This window comes from Xyrauchen texanus, chromosome 46 (genome assembly GCF_025860055.1).
Source record: "Xyrauchen texanus isolate HMW12.3.18 chromosome 46, RBS_HiC_50CHRs, whole genome shotgun sequence".
In the NCBI taxonomy this organism is placed as follows: domain Eukaryota; kingdom Metazoa; phylum Chordata; class Actinopteri; order Cypriniformes; family Catostomidae; genus Xyrauchen; species Xyrauchen texanus.
Window position 1 is genome coordinate 5,220,834 of NC_068321.1, and position 14,667 is coordinate 5,235,500.

Consider the following 14,667-nt stretch of genomic DNA (forward strand, 5'->3'; position numbering starts at 1 on the left):
ATATTATAAAATAAAATAAAATAAATAACATCATGTAGTTTGATTTAATGTGCAGTTCAGTATTTTAACACAGTTGCATGATGGGAATCTGCATTGATCTGTTGTGATCATAAAGGAGAGACATTTTTTAAATATGTTCTTTGTCTACATGTTTTTGATATTTCCTTTTATAGGATTTATTTTCAGTGTCTTTATGATTCAGAAGTGTCATTACACTCCCATCTGCTGATGTTGTTTGGAATTTTCTTGCTCTCTCATGAGTGTTCAGTTTTCCATTATAGACTAAATGAGTTATATTAAATCATTTCGTTTTTGAAATTCAGTTTGTAATGTTTACATTGAAGATCATAATTATTATAATATACAATACAATAATTTCTCTGTGATGCATGTGTGTGTGTGTGTGTGTGTGTGTGTGTGTGTAAAGATGTGTTAGTGATGTGTTTATAGTGCAGTTATTGAAGTGTTCAGAGGTTTTTGTACAGTCGCTCTATTAGTTTGTATCACTGTGGTGGACGTTCGGCAGCGGCACCAGACTGGATGTTGGCAGTAAGTCAATAATCATATAATCATTTTAATATAATAACTAAATCGTTTTAAAGCACTTCATTGTATTTTCTAACTTTATAAATGTATAATTGAAATGATTTAGTGTTCAATATTGTCTTGTAGATTTATTGTGTTTGAATGATCATAATGAATGAAATCAATTCACGATTTTTATTCTAGAATTTCTTTTTAGATTAAAACTATTTGCACCATTTTCAACATAATGAATCTTAAATCTATGTTTATTAAGTTTGGATTCATAATTGTTCTCTGTGTTAATAAGTTCAGCTCTGATGGATTCTTTAGATTGATGTGAATTTCTAAATGTGTCCAGGAAGAAATGAACGCTGCACGAATACAAAATTACATTGACATTTTTATATTTAATAAAACTTCAATGCATAAAAATTTTTAATCTTTACAATTTGTTCATGTTTATGAGTTATTTTAAATGTTGGGCAGTATTTGGTGCTAAATCCGTTACATGTTTTATTTTACTCTTTTATTTATTTTATTTGGATTTCCCCAGAAATGACAATGGGAAACATTTAGTGGAGGTGTGAAACATGATGTAGAAAGTGAAATATTTATAATGGAGTTTTCAAAAGCTGCAAATAATTCTATTCCTGCAGTTTTTTTTACAGTACATTTGCATCAGATGCTTATTGTGTAAAGTGAACTTTATAAAGGAAAGTCATTCTTCATCTTTTGAGTTGACCGCTGATCTCTGTTTGTCAGGCAACATCTCTCCTAAAGTGAGCGTCCTGCCCCCCTCCAGTGAAGAGATTTCCACAAAGAACACAGCAACACTGATGTGTGTGGCCAACAAGGGCTTCCCCTCAGACTGGAGCCTGAGCTGGAAGGTGGACGGGATCAGCAGGTCTCAGGAGAGCAGTGCTGGGGTCCTGGAGAAGAACGGTCTGTACAGCTGGAGCAGCAGCCTGACTCTCTCTAAGCAGGAGTGGATCAAGGGGGTCTCAGTGAGCTGTGAGGCCAGCAGGAGAGACCAGCAGCCGCCAGTCACTGGAGAAGTGAGGAGAGATCAGTGTTCAGAGTAGATCCACTCACTTCTGTTCTGCCCTTCTTACTGATGTCTCACATGGAGACTAACAGCACATGAGGGACTCCATTCATTCTCTCTCTCATCTGTCAAACAACATCAGACACCAGTGCATGTGTGCTTGTTTATTCACTGCTCATTGTCTTTTATTCTAATTCAACATCAAATAAAATAATATTATACCTTCATGTCTTTGATTTGTGTGGTCTTTTTTGAAAATGAAATCCTTTTTAGTTCAACGTTTATAATGAAACTTCACTCAACAGACCATGAAAACACCTGCTGATATTTACTGTAAAACAAGACTGTGACCAAATGACTAAACCTCAAACATTTAGTGCTGCTGGTAACTTTATCAATTTAATAAGAGATTTTTTTAATATAAATATGACAGACACATATCCTTCACATGTCAGTAGTTCTTCTATGTGAAACTCCTCTGAGGACGGTGAACATCTGCTGATGGAGCTGCTCTATTCTGAGAGGAACAGAATCACTCATCCTGATGATGCAAATATGAGTTGAACTGTTTGACACTTTATTCTGTGAAATGAGACAGTTCAGTTTGACTAATGGAGATAAAGAAATAAAGAAATAAAGAATATGCTTTACATTCACAATATTGCTGAAATTAGCATTGCCAAAGATTATGATTTATGAAATAGCATAAAAAGTGTTCTATGTGTTGTTCACTATTGCGATCTACAGGTCACAGTGTTGTGTGTGTTTGTGTTGTATGAGCAGCTGCAGTATCTGTCAGTATCAGTGCAGTCTGACTGATGGGACTTTTATTTAATATTTTTTATAACACTTTTGAACACTTCACCACTGAATCTGTGGAAACTCTACTAATAATTATGTAATTAATAATTATGTAATAATTAATAACTAATAATTATGTGATAATTAATAATAATAATGACTAATAATCACTTGTATTCTGGTTCTAAAATAGCAGTTCTGTGTGAGTTCACTCAACATTGAGATTGAAACTACGAGTCTGTGGGCATTCACGGTGAACACAGAAAGGCATTCTCTTGAAACACACACACACAGAAGAAATGTGCACCATATTTCAGTGACAATGAACTTGAAGGTTTAATGACTATGCACGAGTATTATAAAGTCATCTACACTTTAATAGTGATAGGAGCTGCATCAGTTCAGGACTGAGAGTTTCAGTTTGACTGAATACTGAATCAATGCTTGAGCTTTTACATTTATAAAACTATCAAGTTTTACAGTACTTGTAAAAGCTTAATTCAACATTTATACAGTATATTATGAAATATGTATCATCTAATGACCATTTACTGAACTTTATGTAAATCAAATAAACATTACAATTTACCTTCATAAAACATAACATTTTAGATCCCTTAACCCTACCCCAACCTCTAAACATAACCACATTTCAACAATATAATAACATGTAATAAGTAGATTAATGTACAGTAGCAATCATTTTTGTTACAATATACTTATTTGCATATATATATATATATATATTACAGCCTCTAATCCACATCTACTCTTAAACCTAACAATAACCATTTATTAAACATATAAAACACATAACAGGCAGATACATTTAATAAGAATAATTTTCAAAATTCAGAAAAATGGCAGATATCTGTACAAAAGTATCCAAAGCGTGATGCTCATCTGATGTGCTCCCTGATGGCATACAAGTATTGTGTGAGGTGGAGAGAAAAATTAAATGATTAATCGCTATAAATCTTCTCCTGATGCAGTCTGTAATAATACTGTCATATCTCACTCAAATATATTCATTAAAGAATACGGCATGTCACAAACAGTCACGAGACACTTGAGAGCCAATGAGCATTCGACATCACTGCCGTAAAACCGCTGGTCGTAATGCTTTTTGAGGCGGACATTTTTTAATGTGAAAAACAAAACCAACGTGAGTTGATGGTTACAGTGGATGGAGATGGAGATTGTTGAATAAAAGGATTGAATTTGTGTCTGTTTGGATTTTACTGAAACAAATTTATGGATTCATTTTTTTATTGTTTTTGATTTCTTTTTTCTTTTTTTTTTTGGCATATTCTGAAAACTCCTTTTGTGTCCCATGGCATACAAAATTAAAATTAAATGCTTAATAAGTGATTAAAGGATTACAGAATTTTGTATTAATTTGAACATTTAAAGTTTAGTCTTGGTTGAAGTGATGTAATCGTTTAACACATTGTATACGGCAGCAGAAATCACACAGAACTGAATGAAACTGTTAAAATATCATATTATAATATCAACTGCATGTCATGGACTCCAGTTCCACAATCAACCCCACTTCTTCCGGTTCCCACACTCGTGCTCAATCACCTGAATACTAGTTTCACCTGCGCTGTTTGGACTCTATTTATATCCTGCCTGTTCACTTCTGACTTTGTTGGTTATTGCATGTTGTAATCCTATGCTTAGCTAACTCCTTTGAAAACCTATTGAATTACTAGCGTTTGTTCTCGTGTTTGTTTTTCCCTGCCCTTCTCCATCTGTTTGTTTATTGGACTGATCTTTTTGGCTCTGACTTCGGACTGTGTTTTAACCTCGCTTCTCTGGATTTGTCCTCTGTGTTTTGAATTCTGCACTTAAACCTGTTTCTGCATGTGGCAGGGTGGAGGGCGGGGCCGGGTCGTGATTCTACACACCCGGTCCCTTATCAGGCTAATCAAGCCTCCGAGAGGGATAAAGGTTGACTGCGGAGGATTGTGCGGGAGAGAGATAGTTTACGGACATGTCCGTCATGTGTGTTTGTCTTCTGTTTTAAGTTTATCATTAAAACTATTAATTATATTGACAAGCCGGTTCTCGCCTCCTCCTTTCCATTCTCCTTCTTTACACTGCATTTGAATCCCTCTCGTCCTGTTTCCGTCACAGAATATCCAACCATTCAAATCATGTATTCAGTGGAAACTCTTCAAGGCTCATTAGAGCGGATGTGTGCGACAATTGCTTCTCAAGGATCTACTGTTGGGAGGCATGAACAGGAATTGGCCACCCAGGGACAACAGATCCAGGAGATATTGCAAACGGTAAGTACTTTGTCTGACCAGTTAAATCAAGCTCAACCCTCCACTTCTAATCAACCTGTACCTGTCCCTGAACCTGTAGAGATTCCCGACACGCTGCAGAGCGCTGCTAGTTTTGTACCTCCTGAGAGATTCGATGGATCTTCGGATAATTGCCGGGGCTTTCTTATGCAGTGTAGTTTTTTTTACCTAAAATATCACCCTCATCTACGTTCGGACAATGAGAGGGTTCATTTTATGACCTTCCTGCTTACTGGCAGAGCAAGACAGTGGGCCACTGCACTGTGGACTGCAAATAGCCCTATTCTATCGTCATATGATCAGTCCTGTGACCAAATTGCCACGGTATTTGATCACCCGGCAGCTGGGAAAAATGTAGGTAACTCAGCAGGGGTTGCGTACTGCTGCCGATTATGCTTTAGATTTCATCACTCTTGCCGCAGGAAGCGGGTGGAGTGAACCGGCTTTATTAACTGTGTAATAAGGAGGTTTAAGTCCTCCATTACAAATGGAGCTAGCCTGTCGAAGAGAATCGCTGGGTTTAGAGGATTATATCCAGCTATCCATCTCTGTTGATAACCTGTTACGAGATCGCACTTATAGACGTTCTCCCAGTGGTTCAGAACGAGCCGTTTTCTCTCGTCCACTACAAGCTCCACCTCAGGAAGAGCTCACCCAGCCCGAGCCCATGCAGCTCGGTCGTGCTCCATTAACCCAGAGCGGGAGAGATGTTTAAATGTGTTAAAAAAATGTTATACTGTGGTCAAACTGGACATCACATTGTTTCATGCCCTGTCACGCCCTCAGCCTTCCTCCTCTATGAGCCAGGTTAGAACTTCTGTCATTTTAGATATAACTCAAAAGCAAGTTACGCTTCCTGTAATTGTATCAATTGACGATGTTTATTATTCCACTTCAACCCTAGTCTATTCCGGAGCGGCAGAGAATTTCATTGACGATCATTTGGTTGAGTCTTGGAATTCCTCTCAGTTCGGTTGAGCCGCCCCTCAAGAGTTAATTCATTGGATGGAGCACCTCTTGGATCTGGATTTATGACCCACAGAACTGTGCCACTGACACTTCAGGTGGGTCTGTGTCATAAGGAAATTATTCAATTTTTTGTTGTTTGTTCTCCTAGAGATTTTAGACCATCCTTGGCTATGCCTCCATGACCTTCATATTTCCTGGCGCACAGGGGAACTGTTGAGCTGGGATAATCACTGCTCATCACACTGTCTTAGTTTAACACAGACATACAGTAGTTCATTAGTGGAAAACAGTTCAGCGTGTTGCTTGTGCACCTAAAACCCCGATGTGTCCGTGTGCATCTCACATCATCTGCCGCCAAAGATAAAAAATATATTTGCTTGAGCGGCAGTCGTGTAAGTCTACAATCACTATGAAATATTTAGATACCAACTAAAGAATTTCACTGACGTCTTCTTTAACCACTGCGAAAATATGGAGAATAATAATGGTCTTAAATTTACCAGAACTGTCCTTCAAAAGTGTCAGAGATATTGTCTAAAAACAATATGTGCATAAGTTACCCGGTGGTAAAAATAAAATCAAACCTTTGAAATAAAAATGTCTTAACCAACTAAATTCAACTCATTACATGAAGTATCTTCATACACAAACTCTGCATTGGAATAATACATTTTATAGTGTATGTTTTAAATGCATTGAAAATAGTAAATCAATAATAAATAGGTGCTGTTTATCTGCTTAGAGCTGCTGTCTGCTTTAGCAAGAACGCTTTGTTTTGACAACATTGTGTGGACCACAAGAGACTACAGAAGCCTACATGTGTGGATACATTATGCTTAATAAGACTTAATAGAGAAATATTAATAGTATTTTTCTGAATTTGTATGTTTTTATGTTGTTTTTACTAAACTGTGAGAGACATGATGTGGGTGACTCAGTGAAGTTATTGGTTGGAAGTTCTTAACCACAATGAAAACCGCAATGCGAGAACCGTCTTGGCTACACAATTTGCGCGTGTGATTTTACTAGTTGTCTGTTCCCGTGCCTGCCTTGTTTAGCTTCTAGTATATTGGCTACATACATTGGACTTGTCATACATCCGTGACAAGTCCAAATCCATTTCAATTGGACTCGTGACTCAGACTCGAGTCCGTGTCTGAACTTGAATACCACAACTCTACTCTGTGGGGTTTTTAAGTATATTTGAAGCAGCAAAAATAGTTAACCTTGAGTAAATTCTCATGAGAACAAGTCAAAACAAGGGAAAAATATTTGCTGAAGAAGTAATCCAAAGTGTTCAAATTATGATAGATACCTTTAGTAATCTAACGTAATATGGTAAAAGTTACATTTTACTGCATATAATATGTAATCTGTAGTGAAATGCATTTTACAATATGGATTTAAAATAAACTGCACTTCACATCGTTCTTCTGCCTTCCCCAACATTACTGGTACATGTTAGCTCACTATGAAACAGATATAATATTAGAACATGGATGCTACAGTATATGGAGAAATATCTCTGTCCATATATTATGCAGTGCCCATGATGAGCGCGTCCTCCCTCGACATCTTTAAATATGCAAGTCATGCTGATAAATAACAGTGACATCAGAAAAGACATTCAACTGTATATTTATTAGATCTGAGGTGTGTCTTATATACTCTATAGATCTACCCATAAACTACCATCCACGGTGGCCACTATTAAAAATTCTTCTCAGTTATTAAGATGAATATCTTACTCTTGTCTTTTGCATTTTAATCAACTTCTGCTAATGTTTCCTCAGGGATTCTTGGTAAGTCTTACTGTGTCTTACTGTATCTTACATAATTATTTAGTATGGTTAATTTGAGGCAACATAGTCATTTTACTTCTCAAGTTTTGTGAAAATGTAATTACAGAAGATTATCCTGGTCTCTGTGTCATTTCTCGTGTGTTGAATGAGCAGCTGCAGAATCTGTCAGTTGTATCAGTGCAGTCACTGTGCAGTCTGACTGACGGAGGTTTTTGTACGACTCTTTATCACTGTGTGAACACCCAGCTATTACTGATCCAGTGTATGCTCATACAATAATAATCTCCTGAATCTTCAGTCTGGACTCCACTGATGCTCAGAGTGAAATCACTTCCAGATCCACTGCCACTGAATCTAGATGGAGTTCCAGACTGAAGAGTTTTTATATAATAAATGAGGAGTTTAGGAGTTTCTCCAGGTTTCTGTAAGTACCAGGACATACAATTGTTACAGTGACCATCTGAGGGGCGTCCAATGGAGCTGCTGGTTTTACAGGTCAAAGTGACTGTGTTTCCATACTGAGCAGGTTTCAGTGTGGGAGTCTGAATTACAGTCACCTGTCCTGTGCAATCTAGAAAACATTTATAAGGACATTAAACTTTCTGAAGAGTAAAAATGTAAAGAACTGAAATAAGAAATAAGATATTAGATTAAATTGTATTTAGAAATTACCTTGAAATTGGATTCCTAAGATCAAGATGAGGATGTTGATGAATGTCATTTTAGTTGTTGTGTCTTCTGTTATTATGCTGAACAGTCTCAGTCATGAAGTGTGAAACTCACAGCACTATAAACACTCAGAGCACTGAAGCATGTGCTGACAATGCAAAACATCCCTCTATTTGAATGATTTGTCTCACTATAGCTCATAACATTGATGTGTGGAGATGTCCTCAACACTAAACTTCTTCTGAGCTACTACTTAAATAACCATTTTGAAATGTTAATATCAGGCACAAAATCAACACTACAGAATTATATATATATTATATTTTATTTATTTTTGCACGTTAAACAATGCTAATATGTATGACTGAATTTGAATATTTTGTTCTCATTGTCCTTTGACTGAGTGTCTGCAGATAAATAACTCTGTTGAAGAGTGTTGATAATATCACAACAATAACAAACTTAATTTATAGAGTTGCACATTTAAGAGTTGTTGTTTTTTTCACATGTGTTCTGAATGTATTTGGAGTGGTTTGTAGGTGTAATATCTGAAGTCACATAATGTTTTAGGATTTGATGTGGTGTCCATCAGTGAGAACGAATCGGTTACTAACGTAACCTCGGTTCTCTCTAGATGAGGGAACGAGTATTGCGTAAGCTAGCTTACGCTACGGGAAAGATTCATCTTTTCTGAGATATTGAAGCCAAAAAATTATCCTTAATTTTGTATCCATTGTCAACGCAGTGCGGCAGCTGCAGACCTTGAGCGGGCTAGCTAGCGAGCTCATTGGTTGCTCTGCGGCAACTGCTGCAGCCTATAGACGAGCTTGGGCTGAACTCGCGATCCAATGAGAGGCGTCCGCGGCTCACTGCATCAAAGCCCGCCAAAAGGGCGTGACTAGAGTGCATATAAGCGTAGTTCATAGGCTGGAACCCTGGTTTTCATTGAATGAAGCGAAAAATCGCCGTGGGCGTGAGCACGCCGGTTACGCAATACTCGTTCCTCATCTAGAGAGAACCGAGGTTACGTTAGTAACCAATTCGTTCTCTTACGAGAGGTTCTCTCGATATGCGTAAGCTAGCTTACGCTCACGGGAACCCTTTGTCAACGCCGCAGGCCAAGCATCCACTGCATGAGCCCCAGGGAATTAAGGGGACCTGGGGAGCCCTTGTGAGTGGGGAATTAATATTTGGCCGGCAAGAGTGCGGGCCAGTGTGTGTGTAGTACATAAGCACATAGACAGAGCGGCGGTGCCGGTCTGTGTGGACTGTGTCCCATTAATGCAGCTCACCAGGGAGCTGTAGCGTATTAAACCGCTAGCAGTTTAGCCTGCAGAGCGGGTACTTCCAGATTGTAAAATCTGACAAAGGTGGAGGGGAAGCCCAGCCCGCTGCCACACATATGTCGTGAATGGAAATCCCGCTGGACCATGCCCACGAGGAGGCCATGCCTCTAGTGGAGTGAGCCTTAATGCCTAGCGGGCATGGTAGGTCTTTTGACGCCGCACGCTGCAGCAATAGCGCCCACTATCCATCTGGACAGTGTCTGTTTCAAGGCAGCGAGACCTTTGTGCGCCCTCGAACTAAACTAAAAGCTGCTCGGAGCTTCTGAAAGATGCGAGCGCGCAGTATACAATCTCAGTGCTCTGACTGGGCAAAGGAGATTGGCGTCGCGTTCGCTATCAGATGCTGGTAGCGCCGACAAGGAAATGATCTGTGCTCTGAAAGGAGTACCGACCACCTTGGGGACGTAGCCGTGTCTAGGCTTTAAAATGACCTTAGAGTCACTTGGTCCAAACTCAAGACACGCAGGCTGACAGATAGCGCGTGAAGGTCTCCCACCCGCTTAACTGATGATAGGGCAGTTAGAAAACGGTTTTAAGTGAGAGGTGTTTCACATCCACGGATTGAAGCGGTTCGAAAGGGGGCTTTCATAGCTTCGAGAACTATAGAAAAGTCCCAGATAGGAACCGATGGGGGCGCGGAGGGTTCATCCTTCTAGCTCCCCTGAGGAAGCCGGATGACCAGCTCGTTTTACCCTGTGACTGGCCGTGCAGGGGTTCAGCGTAACGCCGCGACGGCCGCCACGCATACTTTGAGCGTGGATGGGGATCTGCCCTTATCCAGCAGCTCTTGTAAAAACACGAGCAGCGGCGACACCCCACATGTCCGTGGGTCCAGGTCTCTGTCGGTGCACCATTTTGAAAACACAGACCATTTTGACGCATAGAGTCTTCTCGTGGAGGGGGCTCTAGCGTGTATGATGGTGTTTATTACTCCTTCTGGCAAAGCGACGGGTAGTCGCTGATCACCCACGCGTGTAGCCCAGCTCTGGGTGGGGATGCCAGATCGTTCCGCGAGCTTGCGAGAGGAGATCTGCTCTCACTGGGATGGGCCACGGCGCTGTCAGTGACAGCTGCGTAAGCTCCGGGAACCATGTTTGATTCTCCCAGCTGGGCTATGAGGAGCACCGAGTGGCGCTGCTTCCTGATCCTCTGCATTACCTGTGGCAATAGCGAGACGGGAGGGAAGGCGTAAGCGGGCGGTTGGGCCAGTCCTGGGCCAGCGCGTCCTCGCTGAGAAAAATATTGGGCAGTGAGAGTTCTCTTCTGACACAAAGAGGTCTATCTCTGCTCTGCCGAATATGCGCCATAACGCCTGGACTGTTTGAGCGTGCAGGGACCATTCCCCTGGGGAATATTGTCTCTGGACAGTCTGTCTGGGCCGCCGCTCAGGTGGCCTGGCACGCGCGTCGCCCTCAGCGAGCGCAGGTGGCGCTGGGACCAACTCAGTATGCGTTTCGGCCAGATGGAAGAGGTTCCTGGATCTGACACCGCCCTGACGGTTTAGATAGGATACCACAGACCTGTTGTCCGAGCGGACCAGGACGTGGTGACCCTGAATGATCGGGAGGAAGCGCACGAGCCGCACTCGACCGCTATCATTTCCAGACAATTTATGTGAAGGAGCTTTTCCTGAACTGACCATAGGCCAAAAACCGAGAGCCCTCGCGAGACCGCGCCCAACCAGTGTTGGACGCTGCCTGTCGAGATGACTTTTCGGCGAGATACAGCTCCCATCATCACTCCCCGCTGATACCACTCGGCCACTGTCCAGGGCTGCAGAGCTGAAATACAGGTCTGAGTCACTCTGATTGGCTGGCGGCCTGTGGCCCAAGCCCGGCGAGACGCGCGGGTGTTTAGCCAATGCTGAAGCGGGCGCATGCGCAGTAAACCCAGTTGAAGTACTGCTGCGGCTGAATTTCTTCAGAGGTGTAAGGCTGTTCATCTGAAATGACGCGGCTAGTCGCTGCACACGGGGCGCGCGCTGTGTAGATAAGCGAGCCGTCATTGCCACTGAGTCTAGTTCTATTCCAAGGAAGGAAATTTTCTGACTGGGCTGTAGTGAGCTCTTGGTCCAATTGACTGCAAGGCCCAAACTGTTCAGATGACTGAGGAGAACTGTCCTGTGAGGCAGAAGCTCCGTATGTGATTGTGCCAAAATCAGCCAATCGTCCAAATAGTTCAGAATTCGCAAACCCTGACTCAAGAGGGGTCCGAAGCCAGCGCCCATGCACTTCGTGAAAGTACGGAGTGCTAAGGACAGGCCGAACGGAAGGACGGTGTATTGATAAACCTGGCCGCCGGCGTAATCTCAAGAATGGCCTGTGACGGGATTTATCTGAATCTGAAAGTATGCATCTTTCAGATCGAGAGAAATAAACCAGTCCCCTGGCGCATCATGCGCGAGGAGTTTGCTGGTTGTAAGCATTTTGAACGGTCTTTTTGTAAGCGCTTTGTTCAAAACCCTGAGATCTAATATTGGTCTGAGGCCGCCGTCTTTCTTGGGGACAAGAAAATAACGGCTGTAAAACCCCGACTCGCTCAGGGAGGCGGCACTCTCTATGGCCCTTTTGCACAGAAGTTTGCTATTTCTGAACGAAGCATGCATGCTGCTTCCGTGTTCACAGTAGTTTCGAGCCAGCTCTGAAGCGAGGAGGACGGCGATCGAACTGTAGCAAATAGCCCTGTTTTATTGTGCTTAACACCCATTCGGATATCCCTGGAATATCTTCCCACGCTTTGAAGTGTAATGTTAGAGGGTGAGTGGCCAAATCGCTCTGATTGCCGCGACACAGCGCTGAACAGAATGTGTGAGCGCTTACTGTGCTTATGCTGGACTGCTCGCAGACAGCATGGACAGGCTGTTCTGTGAGTGACTTCCGATTGAGGTGAATGGGGAAAGAGTCACGCCTGTTAAGTGATACGCAAGCATAGTCACGGGCACGGGACTTACATACAGAGAAGTGTTTGCTGGCCGTGTGACAGAGCGGCAGAGAATGGGCGCCAGCACGTATTCGTGAGCGCATTTATTGACTCTAACACTCGAAGTGGTTCAGTAACCGCTTTTGAGTGTGCTCTGATGGGGACACAGAACGTGTAATGCTTGTGTGTAGAGGTGAACACTGGATTGTGGGCACATTTTCTACACATAAGGCTGGTCGTGTGACAGAGCTGCCAGAGAATGGGCGCCGCGACGGATTCGTGGGTGCGCTTATTAACCCTAACACTCGAGCGGTTCGTGAACCGCTTTATGTGAGTGTGCCGTGATAGGGCCACGGATGTGTAATGCTTGTGTGTAGGGGTGAACACTGGATTGTGGGCACATTTTCTACACATAAGACATGTTTGCTCTCTGTTATGGACACGGATGTGTAATGCTTGTGTGTAGAGGTGAACACTGGGTTGTGGGCACATTTTCTACACATATGGCATGCTTGCTCTTTACCAGATTTATTTGGGTCGCCGTGAAAACGGCGCTTGAGCGCAGGCAAGTGGGCGCTAACACCGGCTTGTTGGCTGCTGAATCTACCACTGTAGTAGCCTGAAGGAAGGGGACTGACAGGGGCGTAAGCTTTGACGGTGGTCCGCCGCAGCGGGACTGATCCGTCGCTTTGTCAACAAAGCTAGGAGGACTTCGGTTGTTCAGGTTTCAGCGCAATTCTAGTCCGAGGCCCGCTGGGGCGGCGGTCTCGCGGTGGCTCTCTGAGCTGACGAGGGCGGCCGCCCTGTCGACGCTGAGAAGTCTGGCTTTGTTGAGCTGGGCGCTGTGAAGAGGCTCGTGCAGGAGGCTCACGTGGGCGGCCTGCAGAGGAGCTAGCGCGACGAGGCAGAAAGAGATTCATGGCTTGTGTGGCTTTTGGACCTCTGAAAACCGGTCAATGATACCACTCACCGCTGAGCCGAAGAGACCGGATGGAGAGAGCGTTGAGGAACGTAGATCGCTCTGCTTCTTCCATGTCGGCTAGCGCTAGCCACAGATGTCTCTCGGTCACAGTCAGCGCGCCATGCACTTCCCTATAGCTTGGGCTGCAGCTTTGGTAGCCGGAGGGCGAGGTCCGTAGCACTCCGTATGTCTGCAACCGCCTCTGGATGCCTGCTTTCCTCATCCCACTCCCGCAGAAGGTCCGCTTGGAGGATCTGTAGGACGGCCATAGAGTGCAGAGCAGATGCAGCTTGGCCGGGCGGCGGAATAGGCGCTGCCAACACAGGCGGAAGTTGTTCTGCAGGCCTTAGACGGGAGCACTGGTTTAGACCGCCATCTCGCGGAGGGCGGGCAAAGGTGTGCTGCTACCGCATCCTCGACCGGAGGGATGGAAGCGTAGCCCTTCTCAGTGGCGCCGCCCACCGAAGCAAGAGAGGTGGAGACGTGGGATCGGACCCTGGCCGAGAAAGGCGCTGCTCCATGATTTGGAAAGCTCAGCGTGGAGTTCCGCAGGAAGGGAGCGCCCGGTAGCGGGTGCTGAGCGCGGCGGCTCTGTAGAAAGCAGCCGCCAAGTCTGTTGGGTGCCTGCTCAAGGGGCGGTGACCACTCGAGCCTGAGGCGGTCGACGGCCTGTGTGAGGAGGCGTGTTAGTTCCCCTTCGACCCGGCGCTGGTCCTGCTGGATTCCTGGGCCAAGGAGGAGGCGTGTGAGCCTGACCACTCCTGCTGTCCGAAGCCATGATGGAACAGCCCTTATCCTCCGCTTCTTCGTCCGAGATGGCAGCAGAGCAGCCGCCGGCTGCAACTGCGCATCCCGGTGGGCGGGAGGGTGAAGGCGATGCTCGAGGGACGGGCTCCGGCGAGGCAACCGCTTCTACCACTGTTTCCGGCAGCCTTTGAGAGCGGGCGCTTTTTCTGCGCAGCTGAACGGAAGGCGCGCGGCGGCTTCGGTCCTGAGCGCTCGAGTCGAGCCCGCAGGGTCGACATCGGCAGCTCCTCGCAGAGATCGCGATCCGCCGGGCGAGGGCGAGCTCTGCATGCCCCAGTCCCAGGCAGAGAGCGCAGATGATGTGGCGGTCTCCGGTGCTGAGAGGAGCTCGGCATGAGGCGCAAGTGGAGCGAGGCATCTTAAAAAGACGCCAGTACTTTTTGTGAAGTTCTTTAAGAACTAGCTTGCTTTTAAAAGGATACGTCGCCGGATGGCGTAGCTCGCAGGACGGCTGAAGGTGGCGAAGACGGCCGGCTTCTTCGAGCGCTGTCCATGCTTGCTTGATGCC

General features: G+C 44.4%; 3 gene segments (V, D, J or C); 2 read left to right on the top strand and 1 right to left on the bottom strand.

Annotated features, from left to right (window-relative positions):
* LOC127638324 (immunoglobulin kappa constant-like) overlaps nucleotides 1–14,667 on the top strand; it is a 59,954-nt gene that overhangs the window by 16,366 nt on the left and 28,921 nt on the right.
* Nucleotides 48–1,791, top strand: LOC127638010 (immunoglobulin kappa constant-like). The segment is given in 3 exon segments: nucleotides 48–59; nucleotides 498–549; nucleotides 1,288–1,791. Coding segments are annotated over 3 exon segments (384 nt in total).
* LOC127638011 (Ig kappa chain V region 3381-like) lies at nucleotides 7,685–8,201 on the bottom strand. The segment is given in 2 exon segments: nucleotides 7,685–8,028; nucleotides 8,130–8,201. Coding segments are annotated over 2 exon segments (393 nt in total).